Source organism: Lepisosteus platostomus, chromosome 19, assembly GCF_059453375.1.
Source record: "Lepisosteus platostomus isolate fLepPlt1 chromosome 19, fLepPlt1.hap1, whole genome shotgun sequence".
NCBI lineage: Eukaryota > Metazoa > Chordata > Actinopteri > Semionotiformes > Lepisosteidae > Lepisosteus > Lepisosteus platostomus.
The window spans coordinates 7,207,965-7,229,405 of NC_142629.1; the positions used below are offsets into that span (position 1 = coordinate 7,207,965).

At 42.9% G+C, this 21,441-nt stretch overlaps 1 protein-coding gene across 5 annotated transcripts in view; it reads left to right on the plus strand.

Moving 5' to 3' along the window:
• Positions 1-21,441, plus strand: part of tnrc18 (trinucleotide repeat containing 18) — an 83,344-nt gene that overhangs the window by 42,439 nt on the left and 19,464 nt on the right. Inside the window, exons 9-21 of one of the 5 annotated variants that reach the window (XM_088612938.1) lie at positions 599-1,010; positions 1,703-2,683; positions 3,075-3,226; positions 3,962-4,098; positions 4,629-4,751; positions 5,785-5,959; positions 6,175-6,550; positions 7,562-7,834; positions 12,782-13,006; positions 14,664-15,079; positions 15,727-15,876; positions 16,847-16,991; positions 17,721-17,838. In XM_088612938.1, the coding sequence (XP_088469064.1) occupies positions 599-1,010; positions 1,703-2,683; positions 3,075-3,226; positions 3,962-4,098; positions 4,629-4,751; positions 5,785-5,959; positions 6,175-6,550; positions 7,562-7,834; positions 12,782-13,006; positions 14,664-15,079; positions 15,727-15,876; positions 16,847-16,991; positions 17,721-17,838 (3,683 nt within the window). The remainder of the gene's footprint in view (positions 1-598; positions 1,011-1,702; positions 2,684-3,074; positions 3,227-3,961; positions 4,099-4,628; positions 4,752-5,784; positions 5,960-6,174; positions 6,551-7,561; positions 7,835-12,781; positions 13,007-14,663; positions 15,080-15,726; positions 15,877-16,846; positions 16,992-17,720; positions 17,839-21,441) is intronic. The other 4 variants (XM_088612939.1, XM_088612941.1, XM_088612942.1 and 1 more) reach the window with 4 other exon arrangements.

The following is a 21,441-nucleotide window of genomic DNA, read 5'->3' on the forward strand; positions in this document are numbered from 1 at the left end:
TTATGAGTGGTGGGTTTTAAAGAATGGATAAACCTCATGATACGGTCACTAAAACAGAGCTTGCCAAGAAAATAAGCATGATTTAAAGAGTTTTGCTTCTCTCTCCAAACAAGCAACAGTCTCCAGACTGCAACAATTCCTTGCAGTCCTCTCTTGCTCTTGTAAAGGAATATATTTGGTTAGCTGGTATTGCCACAGCTCAGCACAGCTCCGGCAGCAGCCGTATTCCACCCCCTGAGATCATTGGATCCTGGCCTATCTTGATATCCTTTATGTATCATTGCCTAGTGCTTGGATTCGTGAACAGGGGGAACATGGGGTGACAGGGTCAGATCTGTTCTGTATACTGCTTCTTTTATATCCATCCGATTGTTGCCTTTCAGTCCCTGTGTTGGTAATTTAGAGGTTTGAAAATTGGTTGTACAAGTTGGGATGTTGTGTTATACTGTTTTTCACTGTTTGCCATTCATTATTTTCCTACTGTTTTAAAAAAAAGTAGTTTGTGGAGGGAGTGGGGGGGGTTAGCAATGCCTATGGAAATAAGGCATGTAAGAATTTCTTGACAAACCACCCTAATGGCATTCTCTTATTTCAACAGGAGAGGTTAAAGGCAAATGAGCATAGAGCGGAGCAGGAGGACAAGGCAGCAAAAAGAAGCAGCGAAGGTGCCAAGCAGGGTCTCTCGGCCACCTCGGCTATAGCCCTGCATACCAGAAAGCCACATTCGCGCTCCCCCACACCCTCGACGTCCTATGGCAAAGCCCTGACGCCGCTGCCCTCCCCCGTCGCCGCCCTCAAGTCGGAGGCCCGACAGAAATCGGAGGAGGCCCTGCCCCAACAGTCCTATTCCCACCCTTCCACCCCGACCCCTCACCCTCCCAGCCCTGCTCCTGCCTCGCCTCCGCCGCCGTCCCCCAGCCCACCGAAGGAGGAGACGATGGAAGAGGCAGAAAAGAAGAAGCTGGACTTGCCGAAAGAGGCCTCCTCACCTTTCCAGGCCCTGTTTCCTGGTAAGGTTGAGGAGTCTTCCCATTGCCTTTCAAGTTCTTCTCTACCTTTTTGAAAGTTTGGAATAATGTTCTAGGTAATGTTTTTGGGAAAATGGATTGGTGGACCAAAGACTCAGATTTGGTTCTGTTTTCATACAGAATAATGAAACAGTCAAGAAAATAGTAGTTGTAGAAATGACATGAAAGTTACTCAGTGCTTTTCCTGTGTTACATGTGAAGTCATGCCTAGTGCTGCTTTTGTTTTGCTTACTCAAAAATCTAAATGAATAACCCATAAGTTATCACTACAAAAGGGACTTGAACACAGCACTAGTTTCACTCCAGAGCAATGTACTGTGAACCAAAAGATCTATATTATGTTTTGTGTATGGGTCTCCTGACATTTGCTCTGAATACAGAAAGTAGATTTCAGAAAAAAACACATTTTTAATATGTTAGATGTAGAGTATAAATAGAATTTTATGCTTGCAGTAATGTGCTTGTGTATATGTATGCCGGAGCACAGAGGGGATTTGTTCTTGAGAAGGGCTATATGGCTCATGAAACTTTCATAAAGCCTCAGTGCTGAAGTATAAGCCTGTGATTAATCGTTTTGTCGCTCTGTCACAGGGAGCTTTAGTCCATTGAAACTCACTGGTTTCTGCATAAACTCCTGAAGTCTTGAACGCTCCTTCCTTTCTATGTTTTTATAGAAATCCCTCCAGGCTATCCGTACCAATCAATAACTGCCCCATTTGGCAGCCACTACCCCTACCTCCTTCAGCCAGCTGCTGCTTCCGAGGCTGACAGGCTGGCTCCCGATGTACCTCTGCCTGCAGAGACCTCGGAACACCTGGCTACCTCAGCCGATGTCAAGCCCCTGCATTTGCACTCCCCAGCTGTGGTGGAGCCTCTGCAGGCCTCTTTGGAGGAAGAGCCAATGGAGGACCGGACAGCACTCAGGGAAGAGCCAGGCCTGGAAGACTGCAAAGAGGGCCTGAGCCACCCAAGCCACGGCGAGCTCCACAGCAGTGTGGACCTGCCCGAAAACACCAGCCAAGACCTAGATTTGTGTGCTGAGCAGGAGGGCCACTCCACTGGCATGGCAGCACAGGAGGGAGAGGAGGAGGCCGAGAAGAGCGCAGAGGTGGAACAAGAAGAAGAGTCCCTCCAAAGGCAGCAGCCTTCGTACCAGGTGCCAGAATCCACAACTGAGCCTGGGCCCAAAGCAGAGCTGGAGGAGAAGCCAGCCTGCTCCTTGAACGCAGATTTCAACAGCTCCACGTCGTACTACGAGACAAAAGAAGAGCTTGAACACCAAAGCCAGAGCTTTTTACAGCCTGACAACGCGAATCTTGAACCCGTTGCGAAGGAGAGCTTTTCCGAGCCTCCGGATGCGATGGAAGCTCCTTTCGAGGATACGCCGTTCAAGAAGGATTCCTTACCTCCATACCTGACTCCAGAGGTTACTCTGGACATCACGCCTGAAGATCCAATGGCAGGAATGATTGCCTTGGTGGCAGCAACCGAGCTGCCCCAGGCGAGTTCTCTCCCAGCCCTGAGCGACCCCCTGACCGCTGTCCTGGAGGGCACCTCGGGCTTCACCCGCCTGGAGTCCACTGCTCTCCAGGGGATCGCCCTGTTGAGCGAGATAGCCGAGCTGGAACTGGAGAGGCGCAAGACCGAGATGCACTGTAAGTTCTGTTGCTGTTTTAAAAAGAGGTGATCCTGGGGGTGTGTGGTCTTTTATCTTCTGAAACACAATAGGTCCTTCCTTGCCATTTCAGTTCCTAGTGCTTCACTGTTAGGCGTGATGGATTACGTTAAAATGGCTTGGTTGAAATGTTGAAGCTGACTATAAATTGGTGGGAAGGCATTAATAAGATGGAGAATTGTAAGGACAGAAGACACCCTTACTTCTTTTCTGAACTTGCTCGTCTAATTTGAACCACAGTGCCTCCTCCTTGTGTACTGTTCGACAAATTAGGAAGTGATGCTCCGTTGCTTCTCTTTTAGATATTATCCAAAGAGAAAGGGTAGCATTTTCTAATGTGCATTTTCATCAAGCTTTTTGTACATTTGCAGGTATGATGCAAGGTGGCTTGGAGAGCCTTCTGGTTGCTGGCAGGCAGGTGTTAATGGAGGCATTGGAGTGTAAGCCTGCAGTTACCATTCGTCTCCCTAGAGAGCTCAACCCCAACAAGAAGTATAGCTGGATGCAGAAGAAGGATGAGCCTGTAAGCAGTTTGATTTTGTGGTGCAGCATATGTTATTCAGAAGATTTTTTTTTAGCGTTTGCATATATGTATGGATGCAAGCTGCTGGTTGTCAAAGTTGATTTCTTGTGAAGGATTTGCAGATGCATTTCCAAATCTTTTTTGTCAAGGGCCTTCAGCTGCACGGCTGATTGGCGCAGACGTCTCTTCAAGCAGACTGTCTTATGCGTTTTGTAACCGTGGAGTGTTTTAAGCGTGTAATTAGAACAATTTAATTTGCATGCTTTCCAGGGTGGCAGAGGTGGTCCATTAAAACTTTAATGTTTCTCTTTTGAATTCTGACACTGCAGATAAAATGATTTTAGTTATTTTAATTAAAGTTTAAAGGGTGATACGCAACAAATGTGGCATAGTGGATTAAACTAGATGGTTACTAAAGGTTAGTGCTTCATGTTAACAGTTCCTGCATTTGTACCACTGGAAAATTAGGCTTTTTTTGGGAAGAAAATCTAACAGTGATCTAAATACCTTTTAAATGTATATATACCAAGCACGTATGCTTCCCTTTTTAAAGTTTTTCAAAGTACACTTTGTTCTGAATTTCATTGTTGGGCACACCAGGATAAATAGTGACCCGTTGTCTCTGTCAGTTGCTCTTGCCCATCATTGAAAGATTGAGGCGTGTTATTGAGGACGTGGCAGTTTGGGTCAAGTAAATGTTTTATTTTTCCTTTCTCGATTCCCATTTGACTACAGCTGTTCTCCATCAAATCAGCAATGGAAGGGATGGATGCCATGGAGCTGGATTACCGGATGAGACTAGCAGAGCTGCAGAAGAGATACAAGGACAAGCAGAGGGAGCTGGTCAAGCTGCAGAAACGCAGGGATTCAGAGTGAGTATCCCCCGCTGGCTGCTTGCAATTTTGGGGTTGTTTGTTTTTTTACGTAGAAGATGAGCTTTTATTGCCCTTTCAGAATCAACATGTTTATTGAAGAGCTGCTTCTTTCATATTTATTTCACCAGTTTTTATTAATTCTTCTGGATAGAATACATGAAAGGTTAGCGCTTAGGTACATTAATAGTTTGAGTTATTCATCTGCTTGTTAACTGTTGTATGAATTAAAATAATCTTTATTGTTAAGGATTATCACATGAAAGGCACTATGTATGATTTTTATTAAAGTTCATCTAGTGGTGTCATTGATTTTGTGCCCGTTTCTTTCAAGACGGCTTCATCTTGTATCATTAGGCAGAACATGGTAGAAGATACTCCAACAACACAGTGAATTTTATTTGCACTGATCTTTGTCAGTAGAACAAATGTGAGGAAGTGGCACATTGCTAAGTAAAAAGATGCAACACTCTTTGGTTTATTGAAGTTGTCCAACATGGTGTAAATCCTGTGGTTTGTTCTCACTGCAGGGAGAAGCATGACGAGAAGAACCGCAGTCTGGCCAAGAGAGGCCCGGGAAGGCCCAGGAAGAGGAAACACGGTCTCTGTGCTCTTTCCCCGCCTGCTGGAAGACTGGACACTAAGTGTGGAAAGTATGTGCTCACTCATTGCTGACCCAATAAAGACCAGCTACTTTTTAAGTTGGTGTGAAGTTAGCCGTTTTGTGGCAAGGCATGAAAGGAGAGAGAGTCGTCTGGGATAATCTGATTTACTAAGTTCACCTTGCCAAGTAAATATTGACAGGAGCAATCTGAGGGATTCGTAAGGAAGTATTTTATTTTTACTAAATGTTCCATAAGATGAGCTCAGCTGGTTCCAATTCCTTTGAGCTGTAGTCCTTTTGCAGCTACTATGCTCAGCATACGTAGTGCATTTCTTTATTATTCCAAGTATTTGAACCCCCAAATAGAATGCCACATTTATAAAAATGTACACATCACCAGCAGCCATATCGCCCAGCAACTCACAACTGGCAACCCACTGAAGCTAAGCAGGTGTGAGCCTGGTCAGTACCTGGATGGGAGAACTCCTGGGAAAAACTGAGGTCGCTGCTGGAAGAGGTGTTACTGGGGCCAGCAGGGGGTCTTCACCCTGCGGTCCATGTGGGTCCTAATGCTCCCAGTATTGTGACGGGACACTATACTGTAAACAGGCTCTGTCCTTCGGATGAGACGTAAAACCGAGGTCCTGACTCTCTGTGGTCATTAAAAATCCCAGGGCGTTTCGTGGAAAGAGTAGGGGTGTAACACCGGCGTCCTGGCCAAATTTCCCATTGGCCCTTACCGATCTTGGCTTCCAAATAATCCCCATATCTGAATTGGCTTCATTACTCTGCTCTCCTCCCACTGATAGCTGATGTGTGGTTCTGGCGCACTATGGCTGCCGTCGCATCATCCAGGTGGATGCTGCACACTGGTGGTGGTGGTGGAGGGGAGTCCCCATTACCTGTAAAGCGCTTTGAGTGGAGTGTCCAGAAAAGTGCTATATAAGTGTAAACAATTATTAATTATTATTATTTGAATCATTCTTTTTGAAGAACAAAAAGACCATCCTACTTTTTCAATGCTCGTTTTGCAACGAATGCTGGAGAATGGCTGGAAATGGCTGTTTCACTCTTCCTCGCAGGCTTGGGAGGAGTCTTCTGTTGTCCGAAGACTCGGAGACGGGTGAAGGAGGGAGGAAACGATTTCGTGGAACAAACGCTGAGGATGACGAGGATGTGGATAGTAGAATTGGGACATTCAAAAGGAGAAGCAAGAGCTGGAATGACCAGGAGGTGTCCTCGAGCTGCTCTCAAGAGGTTAGCCTTTTAGCCTGGGTTTGTGAATGCTTGGTGGTTTCATTACTTTTGAAGGGAGTGTGGTTTTCAATTAATACTTTTTTCTACTTCTGTTTACTAGAAGTGTGAAAAGCAAGGCTGCAATGTGCTTGTTTTGCTGTTGTCGCATTCCAGTCATCCAAATGTTTTTTTCTTTTTGCAATCTAATGAATGTAATGTAATCGTTCCCCCAACAGGTGCAGTTAAAAAGTAAGAAAAAGAAGAGAGTGAGTGAACAGGAGCAGTTAGCAACCAAACTGGACAAAGCCTTGTCTCTGACCAAACTCAATAAACTGAACAAGTCCCCTTTTAAGTTTGTAGATGGCTCCTCAGGAAAATTGAAAAGCAGCTCGGGGAGCTGCAACAAGCACATGATGTTCCACAAGATGGAGATGAAAGGCAAGGAAGGCAAGAAAAACCTCTCCAAAGGTCTTAGCCTCTTGCAGAAACCATCCAGAGGTAAAAACAAAATGGCCGCCAAAACAAAGAACATGGACCCTGAGATAAAGGTTAAAGGTCAGCTGAAAGCATCGTATTCTCCTGCTCGATCCGAAGTCAGCAGTTACTCATACAGTAAGTTTAAGCTCTTTGAGAGGTTTTCTTTTTTTAATCTATAGAAGGTTTTCCTTTGGTTCGTTTGCACAAGACCTAAAGATTTATGTGTTACAGGAATAAGAACGCACAATTTTCTTCGGTTCAAAGAATGAAGTTATAAGAAAATGGAGGTTAATGCATGACTGCACATTCCCGATTTCTGGTCATGTGCCTTCTGACAAATTTTTTGAAAGATGTATGATTTTATCCTTTATCACCGTGCAAGTGGTATCGCAGTGCACTTTTAAATCTTTGCTGCTGCTGCACTGTTTAATCATTTACTCTGAGATAAATACATTTTATTTTATTCTATGTAGTCATATGTAGTTGTCTTCTACTTCAGTATCTCTGATTGTTCTTATTTTTCCATGATCTAGATACAATATTGATGAACATGACTGAATTTGGTGTGGTATAGCATACTTTCAGACTTTGGAGTACATACTAATTTAATGAAATACTCAAAATAAATGTAGTACTGATAACCCAAATTAAACCACAAAGTAGAGAGGTGTCCATGTTGGTCTCAGTTGGTCAAAGTGCTTGCTCCAGTTATCCAATTGGTGGTAACCTGCTTGTACTTCGCTGCAGAGCATAAACAGCTCTCTAAGCGGGCAGCCAGGAGGAAGCTACATATTCCTATACTCATAGCCTACGAGTTAAACTGTAAAAATTCATGGTTTCCAAATGTGTAATAGAGCAAAGCTCTTGGTTCAGTCTTTTTGACATATCTAGCTGGATTGGAAGGTGAAGTTTGTGTATTTGTTTTAGCTCTAATGTGTGAAATGTGCTACTTTGTCGCTCTTGTTCATTCTGCTTGTACTGTTGTAAAGAAAGGATGCATTTTTAGTATATAGTTGATGTGTTTTATCTTAAGGGGATATCCGGCATCACTGCACAAATAGTGATAGAAGCAGAAGGGTCATGATGTATAACTAGGGGAGAATTGCTGTACTGTCCATTTGATACGATGCCTGTCTTTGAAAACAGATACCGACTCGGAAGAGGAGGATGAATCGATGAAGGAGGGATGGCCACTGCACTCCATGCTGAGTATCCCAGCAGGCAAGGCCCGAAGGCCTGGCTTGTACAGTTCTGTGTCCAAGAAGAGCCGACAATCGTGCAAGAGAGGCTTGCCATCAGGAACTCTCAAATCAAAACAGGCGGTCAGCAAGAAAAAACACAAGCACTTTGCTTTGCTGCTTCAGGAGGCAGAGGCCCGGTCTTCCTTCAGTGACTCTTCGGAAGACTCGTTTGACCAAGGTTACTAGACCAAAACCTCGATACGTAAAGAAAAAAAAAAGATGGTAGCCCCGATTTTACTCCTTCCACCCCCAACAATGGTTGTGGCCATCATTGGTGGTGACCTCAATCTAAGGCGGCCATCTTTAATGTTGGCAGCATAGCCTGCCATTTTCTCTACCTGTATCACTGTGATTTATAATATTGGCTCTTTTTAGAGTCCCCCTTATGATTTCTTTTATTTGATTTTTCTTTTTTTTGTTCCTGTTTTTGCTTGGCCTTGTTCAGAGGCGTCAGTGGAATTGTAAATTGGAAAATGTTGTGTGGGTGTGTGAATAGCTTGTTCTTTGTACTGCGGTTTGGTATCAAGCTTTATTAAACATGTTGATTTCATTTTTAACTAAAAGAAAACAGTGTGCTTTGTCTCTCTTGCTGTGTCTCCTGTTAGGTTATTAGGTTGCTTCACTTCATTCCCAAATGCAGTTTACTGCTCTGTTATTCAAATATCCCTTTTTGTTAGACATTTGATAATCCTATAAAATTCCAAGCTGAAACTGCAACACTGTTTCAGTATTGGTCAAAGCAAATTGATATATTGTGTGTCCAATCAGAAGATGACCTGTTGTATTGTAAAAAAAAATGGTCAAAAAGAAAAACTAAAACTGAAAGCAAATTCTTACAATAATGAACACCAGTGATAAGACAACTAGCACTGGTAGTAGGCAAGAGTTAAATTTGATTATTTTCTTGATGTTCTGGACACCCTTGCTTGCTGAACACTAATACATTTAACAACTTTTTTTTTTACTAAATTCACTACAGTAGTAGCACATTCTTCTTTTCATTTAAAAGGGGAGGAACATGTGAGGAAAAGCCGCGTTAATGAGTACTTTGCCCTTTTGCCCACGTGTTACAAAACCCAGATTATGCAGATCAGCATGTAGCATGGTGCTAGTTATCTCAGCTGCTTTGGGGCCATCATCTTCTAGTGCAAAATATCGTAAGAGTAAGGTCAAAGTAACCATATTTTAAATCATGAAGATAATTGTTTTTAGAGAAGGGTGCAAGAGTAATGAGGGCAATATGAAGCCTATCAGCATGTTTTATAGTTGACATAATGGGTGTTTGTGATCCTGTGGTGAGCTCCCCTACAGTAGAGGTGCTTGGTACAGCAACTGGTCGCAGCTTGGAATGACTCCAGCAAAGTTTTTTACTTGGATTGTCGGACTGCTCCTCTTTGGTCATCATGAAGGGATATTTGGACAATAGGGTACCTAATGGCTTTCCCTGTTTACTAAACAATGAATAACCTAGCTTTTCTAGATTGCTTGCTTTCTCCCTGCAGCTGCTTGGCCACCCCTCCACCTCTGACCCCCTCCTCCTACCCATGATGCTTTTGAATGTCTGTATTGGTCTATGCATTTGCTCATCCCTCTGCAAACAAAAAAGAGGCAAAGTGATTGGCTGGGAGTAGGGCAGACAGCTGCGCAGCACGAGGTCACTTTCCATGTCACCTGAGCCATGACCATTGCTCTGTAGGTAGGAGCATCACCCTTTTCTTGATGTAAGCTTTTGAATTTTAACATTTTACTAATCCCGCCTCCCCCAATGTGCGCACATTTTACATCGCAGAAGAAAAGCTGAAACCTGACTTTTAATATTCCGTGGAGCCTATGAATGAGATGTTTGCACAAATCCTCTTGAATTTGTTTAATTTTTCAAATTTAACCTTGCCAAAGTTGTCAAAATGCCATGGTTATTTCTTTGAATAAGCATTCATCAAAACTGATCTCTTTGGTATTCGAGAGGGCTTCTATGAGTCCTTAAATCCGGTTTTAGGCAGGGATTGGAAATTGTCTTTCTACCATGGCCAGGCACAAGAGCCCGAAGTTTACACCCATCTTTGAGATCTTATCCTTTACTAATCCCTTTCTAATTAAAATAGAGACCTGAAGTGAGTTATAAAGAGCAGACAGGAACGTGGTGCAGAGACTGAACACTCGGCATGAGGAAACGTGCTTTTTATTCCCTCTGTAAAGAATCTAAAAAGTGCCGTCCTTAAAGATGAATAGGAATAAACACTTAAAAATAGCGAATGTTTTGGTGAAATCCCTGGGGTATTTCCTTGTTCAAGAAGATGCTATATTGAAGAAATGGCAAAGTGAATGGGAGGATTTAGGATCTCTTTTGTATATTGTTTTTCTGGGTTGCGGCCTTAAAAGTGCTAGCTAGTCATTTATTTAATGAAGGTGAAATATGAATTTCTAATTGAGAAGATGGCTTATACCTTAACTGTTTTTAAACTAAAAGGTCTGTGAAGTTATGCTCAATTTGCCTTATTTCACATCATAATCTTCCCCATAATGGCTCTGTGCATCTTCATACACAGTGTGAAAAACTTCATCACTAATTCCTAAATGCATCATCCTGCGTCCTACTGCCAGCAGACCAATACAATTTTAATTTGATGCTGTCAATGAAGATCCTAAAGAACTGGGTTAGGAGTCATGGGTGCTGGACAAAGATGGGGAATGCTCTGTCAAATAAAGGGAGCCTGTGGTTTTCTCCTGTAAACGGGTTGTGGTTTCCATGACTGAGGTTAAAGAAGGCTTTACTGTTTGCGCAGATTTTGTCTTCTCAAATGGACGTTTGAAACGCTGCTGGTTGGGGTTGCAATTCTCCGAAAAAGAGCATTCATCTTGGGGAAAAAAAATGTTTTTATATTTAGATTTTAAGTAAAAACACAGTGGATTTCCAGCAGCACGACCTCAAACGTTTAGAAGCATTTATAATTATATGACTTGAAATGATTGAGTTTCAGCGTTTTGTTTTATAACAGTAATTTACAAAAGTAGATGTGGGGGTGTGTTCCTCCATGTGTTGTGAGATCAGCTATGTGCAAAAGCAGATAGAGACCTGCATATCGCAACCTTTTTTGGAAAGGAGTTATTTGGTTCAATATCCTAATGCAGGCAAAGTCCATCAGCATGAAAATTGGGGAAACAACCACTTTAGAGTGTGATACGATTAAGGTGATGCAATGTTTCTTCTCTGGAAGCTAGAAGGATACTTTCTCCAGTTCCAGCTCTTTAACACTTCCAGTGTATCAGTTGATGCAGAGGCCCATCAGTGGCTACAAGCTAGTCATTCTTGTAGGTTCATCCCCATTTGAAGTTTAAACAGTACAAAGGACACTAAACCTCCATATTGACCATAGCACTGGTTTTGAGTTGATATAATATTTTAATCTATTCATGATGCTTGAAATAATGCACTGCCATAAATATCAATGTAAATCAGTCTCGTAGTCTGTATAACTTATTTTCTGGACTGAATTCCTTTGTCCTTCTCGAACACAAATTCCCCCCACTCACTATGACAGTATTAGACTGTGAAGCATGATACATTTTTACAGGGGCAACTGTTTTAAAGAAATAACCATGGCTAAAAAGGCCAGAACTCCAAAACAACTCTCAGATGTACAGTACTCTTCAACTGTTCCATTAGTTTGCATTTGAAAGGCACTAGGAATGATAACTAACAAAGACCCCAGAAGCTGTGAAGGTCTGCCTGCACACAGCCTGCTTTGTTTGCTGTAGGCCTGCTTGAATTTCCTTAACCATATATATTTTAATTGTTTTTATGTTTAAGAAGAATGTGCTCTGTCAAAATCATGGTGCTTCAACTTAATTGGTTTTTTTTTTATTCCAAACGTCTCCTGCTTTTAAATCCTCTGTTTACTTCTCACATTAACCTGTACACCTTCTGCTTATTAAATGCTCTTACCAGCATCTGGCTGCCAATAACCTTGAATGTCGTGTTCTAAGATGTTTTTTTGTCTATGTCTATTAATGTGTTTTTCATTAGCTAATGAAGCTAAATGTGTGGGATCTTGGGTTAGTGCTACTTATTGTTTGTAGCATCCAGTCCTTGAAAATGCTCGACAGCTCTCTCCCCCTCCCCACTTGTGACAAGCTTCTCTTAGAATTAACTGTTAATAATTTATGTCTCCTTTAGTAAGGATTTCTGCTTGCAGCAGATATGTTTTTCTTTTTTTTACCCCATTGTTGTGTTCATTCAGCTAAATCAGCAAAGAGTAGCACCAGCCTTTCTTGTCAGGTCTTGCTTTATTTGTAGCTTTGCATCACAAGCCTTTTACTTTACAAAGATGCTGAATAGCATGCACAATAAAATCCTGCTTTAATTCCCCTTAATTCTGTTGTATCTACTAGATGCTGCCCACCCTGCTTGTCACACTGTTTCAGCATTGAACTAAGCTTAGTTCTTGTACTTTAATCATTTTTATTGGCAAGATAAACGCCTGTATAAATACAGGAACACTTTATCCGGGCTAAATTTAGCTTCTTCGGCACCAGATTACTTTGACAGATGAGAACCATGTTGACATATTCAGTGAGCAAGTAGCCTTAAAATGTCTGTGGTAGTATGACAGAAAATGCATGTGTGTTACATTATTGTAGGCGACATTGTGTTTCAGTGTACATCTGTTCTGCATGACTGTATGTGTTTGCATGCTTCTTTTTTTCCAAGAATACTCTTTAAGCAAATCCAATAACACTCATGGCAAATAGTAATCTGATCAGTCAAAACCAGTTTAAGATTGGATAGAGCTACATGCTGCATGAGTTGGTTTAAAACAGAATTTTTTTCTGAGGCAAATCTCAGCTGTCAAGAAGTCTTTCAAAATGCCAGTCTTAACTACTGTTAATTTTTTCCTCAAATGTTTTATTTTTGTGAATAGTGATTCAGGGGAAATATAACGATCCCCACTGATCCTTTTTACACGTAGGTGTCAAATTGTAAAGCTCTTTTGTGGCATTTTTACGCTTCTCTCTCAAAGTTTAAAATATAATCTGTCTTAAGCCGACTCGTGTACGTTTTGCATGGACCAGCCCCCTTCTGTCAAGAGTGCCTTGTGTGAATTTTTTTTCTCTTCTCTGTTGGCAGATTACACCTCTGAGAAAGAGGAGGATGACGACGAAGAGTATGACTACGAGATAGAGAGAAGTGATGGCCTCTGCTCTCCCTCTCTGGATGAGAGTGGGTTAGGGCTGCTCGCTCGGTTTGCCGCCAGTGCCATGCCCTCCCCAATCATCTCTACTCCTCTCTCCGTCGTTCAGTTAGAGGCCAAACAGAAAGCTAAGAAGAAGGAAGAGAGACAAAGCCTTCTGGGTAATTAACAACTCGCATGCCAATGAGAATGTGCTCTTCATGACATGTAAACCCTTCTCTTTTTGCCTTGGTGATCAGATTTCCTTTGCTCGTTCCATACAGCCAAGCCATTTGATTTCTGTGGCCTTTGGCATGCATTTCAAAACGCTGGCTTTCATTTTCATCTGCGTCCTGCAGTCTTTTCACATTATTGTTTCCATTTGGAGTGGGCAATTTTTGTGTTTTACCAAATGTTGAAAGCAAAGTGGGGTGGCGAGGGGGGGTCTACAAATTTCAGAGAATTCTGTACTTCTGTGTGGCACATCCTCATAGAGAGAGAAGCTCAAAGACAGCAGTTTGGTGAGAGAGAGTAATGAGCGTGTGATGGTGCCAAACATTTGATCAAGTCTGATGCAGACGTGCCTCACATTAGCAACCGAGTGGATGTTTTTTTTCTCTCAAGCTCCATACCAGAATGATAGCACATTCATTCTAAGTAAAATGAATGAGCTAAGGAAATAAACCTGTACCAGATTGCACATCTGGCTGATGAATCTTGAATAATTTCTTCTGACAGGGGGGAGAAAGTACACAGTTTATTGAAGGGCCAGTAAGGGATCTAAAAGCTCTATGGTTCCTGAACAGTGCAGCTTGTGCCGATCAAATAATGCCTGGGAGCCAATACGCTGACCTTTCCAAACAGATGGTCCATCAGTGAAGTCACTCTCCAAAACAAGGTTCTTATGTGTTCATTGCAGAACAGCTATTTTCTGAAGCGGGCTGTCGCTTTTTGCCTTGGTTCTTCAGCATGCAGGAGGCAGTGTATAACAAAAAAAAAATCAGTGCGCATTTCTTGTACCATTCATGTCTAGGGAAAAAAAACACGTTTATTCTCTTTTCTTTAGCTGAAGCGGCACTTCCACTACATAAAAAAGCAAATTCTGATGGTGGTGCACAGAGCCCATTGTTACAGCTATGGCTGGCTTGCACTGCGCCCTTTGCAGTAGCATTGAGTTGGCACACACTCACAGTTTGCAGGGACGCCTACAGGGTGATGGTCAGTCTTATATGAGCTCATTTGGCTTACAGCGATCTAACACAGTCAGAGCTGTAGTCACCAGAAGGCGCACAAGACAGCCTCAGAAGAGAACAAACCCGACTCAAAAGTGAATCTGCCTTTCTGTTTATTGCCCCCAAGAACATATGGAAAATGCAAATTCCAGAAAGTTCCAAGCAGCACGTTTTTGTTCATTGAAAAAGGAAAGGTGAAAAGTGGCAAAACAATTTGCGTGAACTTCTCTCCCCAACTGGTTTGGACTCTTAAAGCAGTCGTGATAGCTAATCTGTTTGTCTTTAGCTAATGAATGAAACCCAATTCCCAACCAACAGGCAAAGGGGATTTCTGGGCTTCGTTTGAAAAAGCCGTCAGGTGGAACGGCTGTGCGTCTGCCTTTGTCTCGGTAGCAGATGTGCACGAAAAGATCGTTGCCACTCATTTTGTACATGAACAGATTGTTTGCCTTTTTTAATTTCTGAAGTAAAAAAAAAATCAAGAAAACTCTTTGGCGGTGGGCTGTCTACATGTTGAGACAGTTTGCCACCTTTGTTTTTCCTTTTTCAGTCAGGGTGCTATTGGAAGCACCCTATTCGTGACACCTTTACTTCTTCCCTCCCGCAGGAACGGAGTTTGAATACACGGACTCGGAGAGCGACATCAAAATCAAGTCCCCTTCTCTGCTGCATGGCAAGAAGGCCGGGCCAGAGCCGTCACTGCCCTCGACGGGAGATGTGCTAGAGGAGGCAGGCCCCAACAAGCTCAAGATGGCCGAGAAGGGCAGGAAGCCAAAGAAGGTGAAGTCTCCCAGGGAGTTCAGCTTCGACTTCGGGGCTGAGGGCAGTGACGAGGACCGCTGGACACGCCGGAGGAGCGAGAGGATCTTCCTCCATGACGCTACTGTTGCCACCCCTGTCTCGCCATCAGGCAGGAGCCCTACGGCCCCCCTGCCCCCCAAACCTTCTCGCTTCCCCAGGACTGTGCCGCACAGCCCCAAGAAAGAAGCCGGCAAAGTAAAGGAGGGAAAAGATGCTCCTAAGGTAAGCTTGCTCTCCGAGTGTCGTTCACTCTTACAATGCGTTTTTGCTCTTCACATACCACCACCCGCTGCCTCCAAAACAACTGCTGAGCCTGGGCTTACATTGCATATTTCACAGCAGGTGTCCTACAAGGCTTCATAGTACAACAGGCGTCCAACTGAGCATAGCTTGCAGCAAAAAAGAAATTGGAATTTGGAATGATCCAGGCTGAGATTTGCCAGTGATAATTTTTTTTATGTTCCGCCTCCTACCTCTCACTCTCTTTCCTCATCCCCATCTCACCTGGGACGCAGTAGAAGTGACTTCACACCATTACAGAACTAGGTTTAAGTTGTTTGTGCCACCTTGCCCACAAGGTTTTATTTTGAATCCGTTTACTATTAGACCAAGCATGCCAACATGAAGAAAATATGTTTGCCCCAGCCAGACCTATATAGTGATATGAAATGACCAAGATCTGTGCATTTGAAACCAAGTGGGGAAAGGAATTTTAAAGAGTGTTACCAGTTTTTGTCTTTCGTTATATCCCTGTGGCTTATTAATAAAAATACATTTGCACGCAGTTTGTCTGGAAGCAGTGAGTGACAATCTTCCCTGTGGATCCTCACTTGAGCCTGTGCCGTTAGCTTTCCTTTTATATTTTTCAGAAGAAGAAAGGTAAAGAGAGTCCTCTGTGTTTGTCACCCCCCCAGCTCTCCAGCACCCCCTCAGAAGGGCGGGCGTGCTTGCCCTGCCCCCCTTCAAGCCCCGGGAGGAGGAGCAAGGGGAAGACCAAGGCCAGAGAGGTTAAAAAAGAGGTAAAGTGCAAGAGGTGGGCCGTGCAACACACACAACCCCAGACAACAGACAGCCCCCGTGCTGCTTTTGTATTACACAAAGCATTGATGTTAAAATCGAGGTTTGTTTGAACTGATATCCAAAGACGAGATTCCCCTTCTGGAGTCCTGCACAAAACGTAATGTCCAAATAAAATGTAAAGCTGCAAGCCCATAAATATGTGGTACACCTAATCGACAGCACAGTCAAAGCGCAGAATGGTAGACACCAAACCTTCTTCTGATCTTGAAAAATAATGCGTCCTGACCTATCCTTTGCTAGGGCAGTGGGTGTTTGAATGAGCACTAAACAGAGCTGTCGTCTCACATGAGCCCTATCAAGAATCCACAGTTATTTCAGAGAGTTTTGCCAATGTGCAAAGTTAATATACTGAAAAGACTTGCGGCTGCAATTGCTGACAAAGGTCAGCTTCTGCCAATTATCGTGTCTAAGGGTCTCACCATATTTGAGTTTTTTCCCTTTGGTGGTTGCTGACATTTACCATACCTTATCTTACCCTTGGAAGTTTTAGTTAGGAACGGTCTGAATACTTTTGCAAGGCACTGTTAAGTATTTTGTCCATTAATATTTTTAACAAGACGTGCACTGTGGAAAATGAGGAGAGAAATGAGGGAATGGGGTCTTTATATAGATTTTTAGCACTTTTGGGTTTATTTAAATATCATGTACCTTCCTCTCATGAGTTTCTGATGCATGCCAGAAATCCGCCCCCTTAAAAAAAGAAGAAAAACGAACATGCATAGTGACTTGTTACCACATGCCAACTACAGAACCTTCCTTTGACTTCGCAGGAGAAAATGGTCCTTTAAAAATGATTTCCTGAACTTGAGTGTTCCTGATGTGCGGCAGGCCGAATTAAATGCGTCTATATCCAGCGCCTTGTGTTTGGCAGATCTGGACCCAGTGTGTTCTGGTGTATCTTCTGTCCAGCAGGCCCGGGGGAAAGGAGGGGCAGTGAGCAAACTGATGGAGAGCATGGCAGCCGATGAGGACTTTGAGCCCAGCCAGGACAGCAGCTTCTCCGAGGATGAGAACGTCCCACCAAGCGCTCTCACAGACCGGCCCAGCACCCCTGGTGAGCCTGAGTCTCCTGTGCTGCTCCTCTGAATGCCAGCCACACTGAAACCCCATTACACATCATTGACATTCCGAGCCTCACATAGAGTGGTGCTGCAGTTGTCTTGTCTCCTTTTGTTCTATTATTTTACACTGCTTGCATTCCAAGGAGTGTTAGAAAACTGTTCGTGCATTAGCTACAGCTAGGGAGAATGCCTGTGTTTCATATCAATTCAAAATCAATGGACCAGTGTTTATTTTGTGCATGTATGGTAAAAATACATTGACACAAGCTCATGAAGAACCCCTCATTAATAAACCAACAAATCCCCATACTAACATGAGCGTCCAGGCGTAGATTCGGTACCACTGGAATGTTAATCGCAGACGGCTGTCAAATTTGGATTTAATTTTAAGGCGCCTGAAATAACTGACCTGCCAGGGAAGTCCGTTTTACAAGTTCATAAAAAAGCAAGAGGGGCAGAGTTCAGAATACAGAGGCCCTGGGGGAACAGGGAGAGCAGCCTTTTGAAAGTGGATTGGAGATGCCCCCTAGAGGGCTTAAGGTTTCTTTACACACCAGGACATCCAGGCTGTGGCGCTGTAATTTGTTGGTCTTGGTGCTTCGGGACAGACGGGCCCTGCAGGCCCAGAGGTCAGTTCGGGAAACAAGATCCCCTTTGTACAGTCAGACCATTCGCAAGACATTTGTCCGCTTCTCAGCCTGAGTTTCCCCCCTGTCTTGCAGCCCCTCGCAACTGTGTCATCGACAAGGACGAGCTGAAGGATGGCCTGAGGGTTCTCATTCCCATGGACGACAAGTTGCTCTACGCCGGCCACGTCAAAACCGTTCACTCGCCAGACATGTAAGCTGAAGGAGATCCCCCCCACAATGCCCCATCAGGTTGACTGCATCTGGGCTGCGTTTGGCTGCCCGTTTCTGCAAGCGAGCTCTTCCTGCTTCTGTACCCGGGAGCAATTAGGATGAGGGGAAACGCTGAAGCGAAATGGCTTACAGGCGTAAGCAGGAAAGGGCAGAACCTGCTTTAATTGTTGGCAGTGCAAGCTGGAGAGTTCATTAGCTGTTCAGAAAACTTGTCGAGAGCTGTGTAACAAACCCGCTTCCAATTCCACACGTCCGGATCCAAACGGAACAGTTGTGCCTCCGATCTGCCGCATTTTTGGGATATTGCGTAGCCCGGTCCGAAGGGATGTCTGAAATTTTTCTTTTGTGTCTAATAATGGGCAGTTCTTTTCAAGACGCTTCATAGTTCTTGTTGTAAGACATGAAATTGAGGCTTGTGTATTATATCCTGAAAATGCATGAGCAGAGAGAAGGAGGATGAGCAGCCTTTGATTGCTCCTCTAAAAAGTGCTGGAACATAGAATGTGGAACTAATACAATAATGCAGATCTCTCACTGGACAAGGGATGTTTCTTAATTCATTTCTTAAACCAGGGATGGGCAATGCTGGTCCTGGGAGGCTGGTGTATCTACAGGTCTTGTAGGTATCTTCAAAGCAGCAGCACCTGAAAAGCTGGGCGAAGCTGTTAAACTGGTCCCATTAAGCCAGTAACGAGCTGATTGGAGTCCTCAAAAGCGGAGCTCGAAAGAAAACCTGCAGACACGCCAACTCTGCACAATAAGCATTTGCCATCCCTTTCTTTGAGCAGTCAGCCTGTTCCAAAGTTCCTGCATACCTCAAATCTCCTGTCCCGCACCCCATAAAACACCAGGTTCTCCTTGTGAACTGTGCAGGAGTTTACCTTGCCCTCTAGGCAGCCCCCTAATAAAAGAGGCTTCACACCTGGAATACAGTGCTTCTCTTGGCACACTTTAAGTAGCAGATGTAATTGTGAAAATTTTAAGAGCTGTGACTTGGCTAGAATCTGGCCATTATAAAAAGGAGCATGTGAGCAGTCCTTAGATTAGTCTTTTCCACTAGGCTGTAGAGTAAGTAGAACCGGGATTGTACCACATTTGTATTTTGAGCTTGTTTTAATAATGGTGTTTCTCCCAGTCCCAATATTCATTTAATGGATATTTGGATTTTCATTATATATCTCATGAAGATGGTGGAGGCTAGATTCCACCTTATTAGAACACGAAAATCATATTCCATTGATTGAGTGCTCCACCAGAATCATTGAACAAGTTAGTCTTAACTTTATCTACGAAGGCTAAGGGACTAGGATTACTTTAAAAAGGAGGTTTGACAAGGTCATAGGTGATTTGAGGCAACACACTGTGATAGCTTAATATGCTATCAAATGAGGACAGTGACCTGTGGTTTAATTTAACAAGGTGTGAAATTTCTCTGAAAGAGGCAATTGGAGCATGAATATAAGATGAAAATTTTGAAAGATATTCAACTGCATTTTCACTAAGACTTCCACCCCGTCATTTCCTTGTACCTTTAAAACCTTGTGTTTGCAGCCAAAATTTGATTTTACTGCTTTCTTTTATTTACAATATAATTCTTATATTTGATAAGTTTATCCTCCACTTCTTGGGCTTATCTGTTTGGTAATCATCCATTTTGTGTTTTTGAGTCAGACTCTGTGAATCTTCACGTTATCCAATCCACCCAATATCTTATGCCTCAAAGAGTTCGTTTGTATGTCATTTGTATTTTCCACCTCACATGTTTTCTGTGACTGCTAAAACGGTTCTGAAAAGATTACATATCCCTACGGAAGACTGAGGCAGACTGTACTCAAAAGAATATTGAATGTTACAGTTCTGCTACAATCCTGCTGCACATTTATATATCACATTCTGCTATTCATAAAAACACTAGGTGTGGGAAGGATTAAAAAGTAATTTAAAGCATTGAAAGACCAAGTGGGTACATTTTTAGTTGAGATGACATCCATGTGAATCCGTGTTTTTATATATGTGTGTAGTGTCTTTATTAGTTTGTCTCTTGCTTAGTAGATGAATGCATTAGACCCCTGTCTCAGGGAGAAGATCGATAAATCTGCAGGCATCAAAAAGGAAATATCTACAAACTGTTGTTCCCTTTTTGGAGTCCTTAATGAGCTGGCATTAAAAAGATCAATACTGAATTAAAACTCAGAACTCCGTGGAACAAAAGCCCTCCCTTATCTCTGCCTGAGCCTATCCTATCATAAGCGCCCAATTGAAAGTTCACAAGGGGAGCCATTGCCAGGGGCTTTATTGTGTGTCTGATATCCGGTGCTTGCTGATGACCGTTAATTCTGGGTAGTAGTAAACTAATTTCAGTTTCTCTTCCCATTTCATGAACTTCCGTTTGTATCTCATTTTAAGAATAGAAAGTTGTTTTACTGTATAGGAGTTACCTTCACATCAGAAATAATAATAATAATAATAATTATTATTATTATTATTATTATTATTATTATTATTATTATTATTATTATTATTATTGCTTACACTTATATAGCGCTTTTCTGGACACTCCACTCAAAGCGCTTTACAGGTAATGGGGACTCCCCTCCACCACCACCAGTGTGCAGCCCCACCTGGATGATGCGATAGCAGCCATAGTGCGCCAGAACGCTCCCCACACATCAGCTATCAGTGGGGAGGAGAGCAGAGTGATGAGGCCAGTTCATAGATGGGGATTATTAGGAGGCCATGATTGGTAAGGGCCAATGGGAAATTTGGCCAGGTTACACCCTTTTCAAGAAACACCCTGGGATTTTTAATGACCACAGAGAGTCAGGACCTCGGTTTTACGTCTCATCCTAAGGACGGGTGATATCTGTATCATTGATATCTGTAAAGTTTGAAGTTCAGTATTTCGAGAACTAGCACAGAAGTGACGAAGTTAGCATGCGTTGTCCTTATCCTAGCAGGATGGATCCCGTATGGAGATTTATATTCGTTGTGGATTAGTCTCTCATTGTGAAGCACCTCGCGCAACTGCTTCCAAATCATACCATCTGGAAATCCCAATTTGTTTCCCACATATATAGTTTGCAAAGCAAACAGCTTGCTTTTAACTCCCATGAGTGTTGCACCTCCAATCGATGTATTAAAACAAAATCAACATTTAATGTATAATATTTCATATAATAAACTTATAGCCACTGTTGATAACAGAGTATAATTTCATTATTAATAGTGACATGCATAGTCCTTGCTTAATTAAATGAGAATCTGGGTAATTTTCTGGTGCTTTAGCTCTGCATGTACTGGCCTGGTTCAGACTGTAGCTTCAGTAATGATTCTCAAAGGAAAACTCCCCATTCCTATTGAAGTTTCTTTCAGTATTCCATGCACAGAGGCACAGTTTTGCTCAGCTTACTGAGCATCTTACTGCAGATGGGAATTTTTGCAAACCCTTTTCTGGAATGGAAATGTTTTGACGATTTTGGTGCTTTTCTCCATGATGTGCATGAAGGTCGTGATGACCTACTTTTCCATGGAATGGAGAATTTGAATGCATTATTAATAATCGCAGTTACTAGCATTTGTGCTG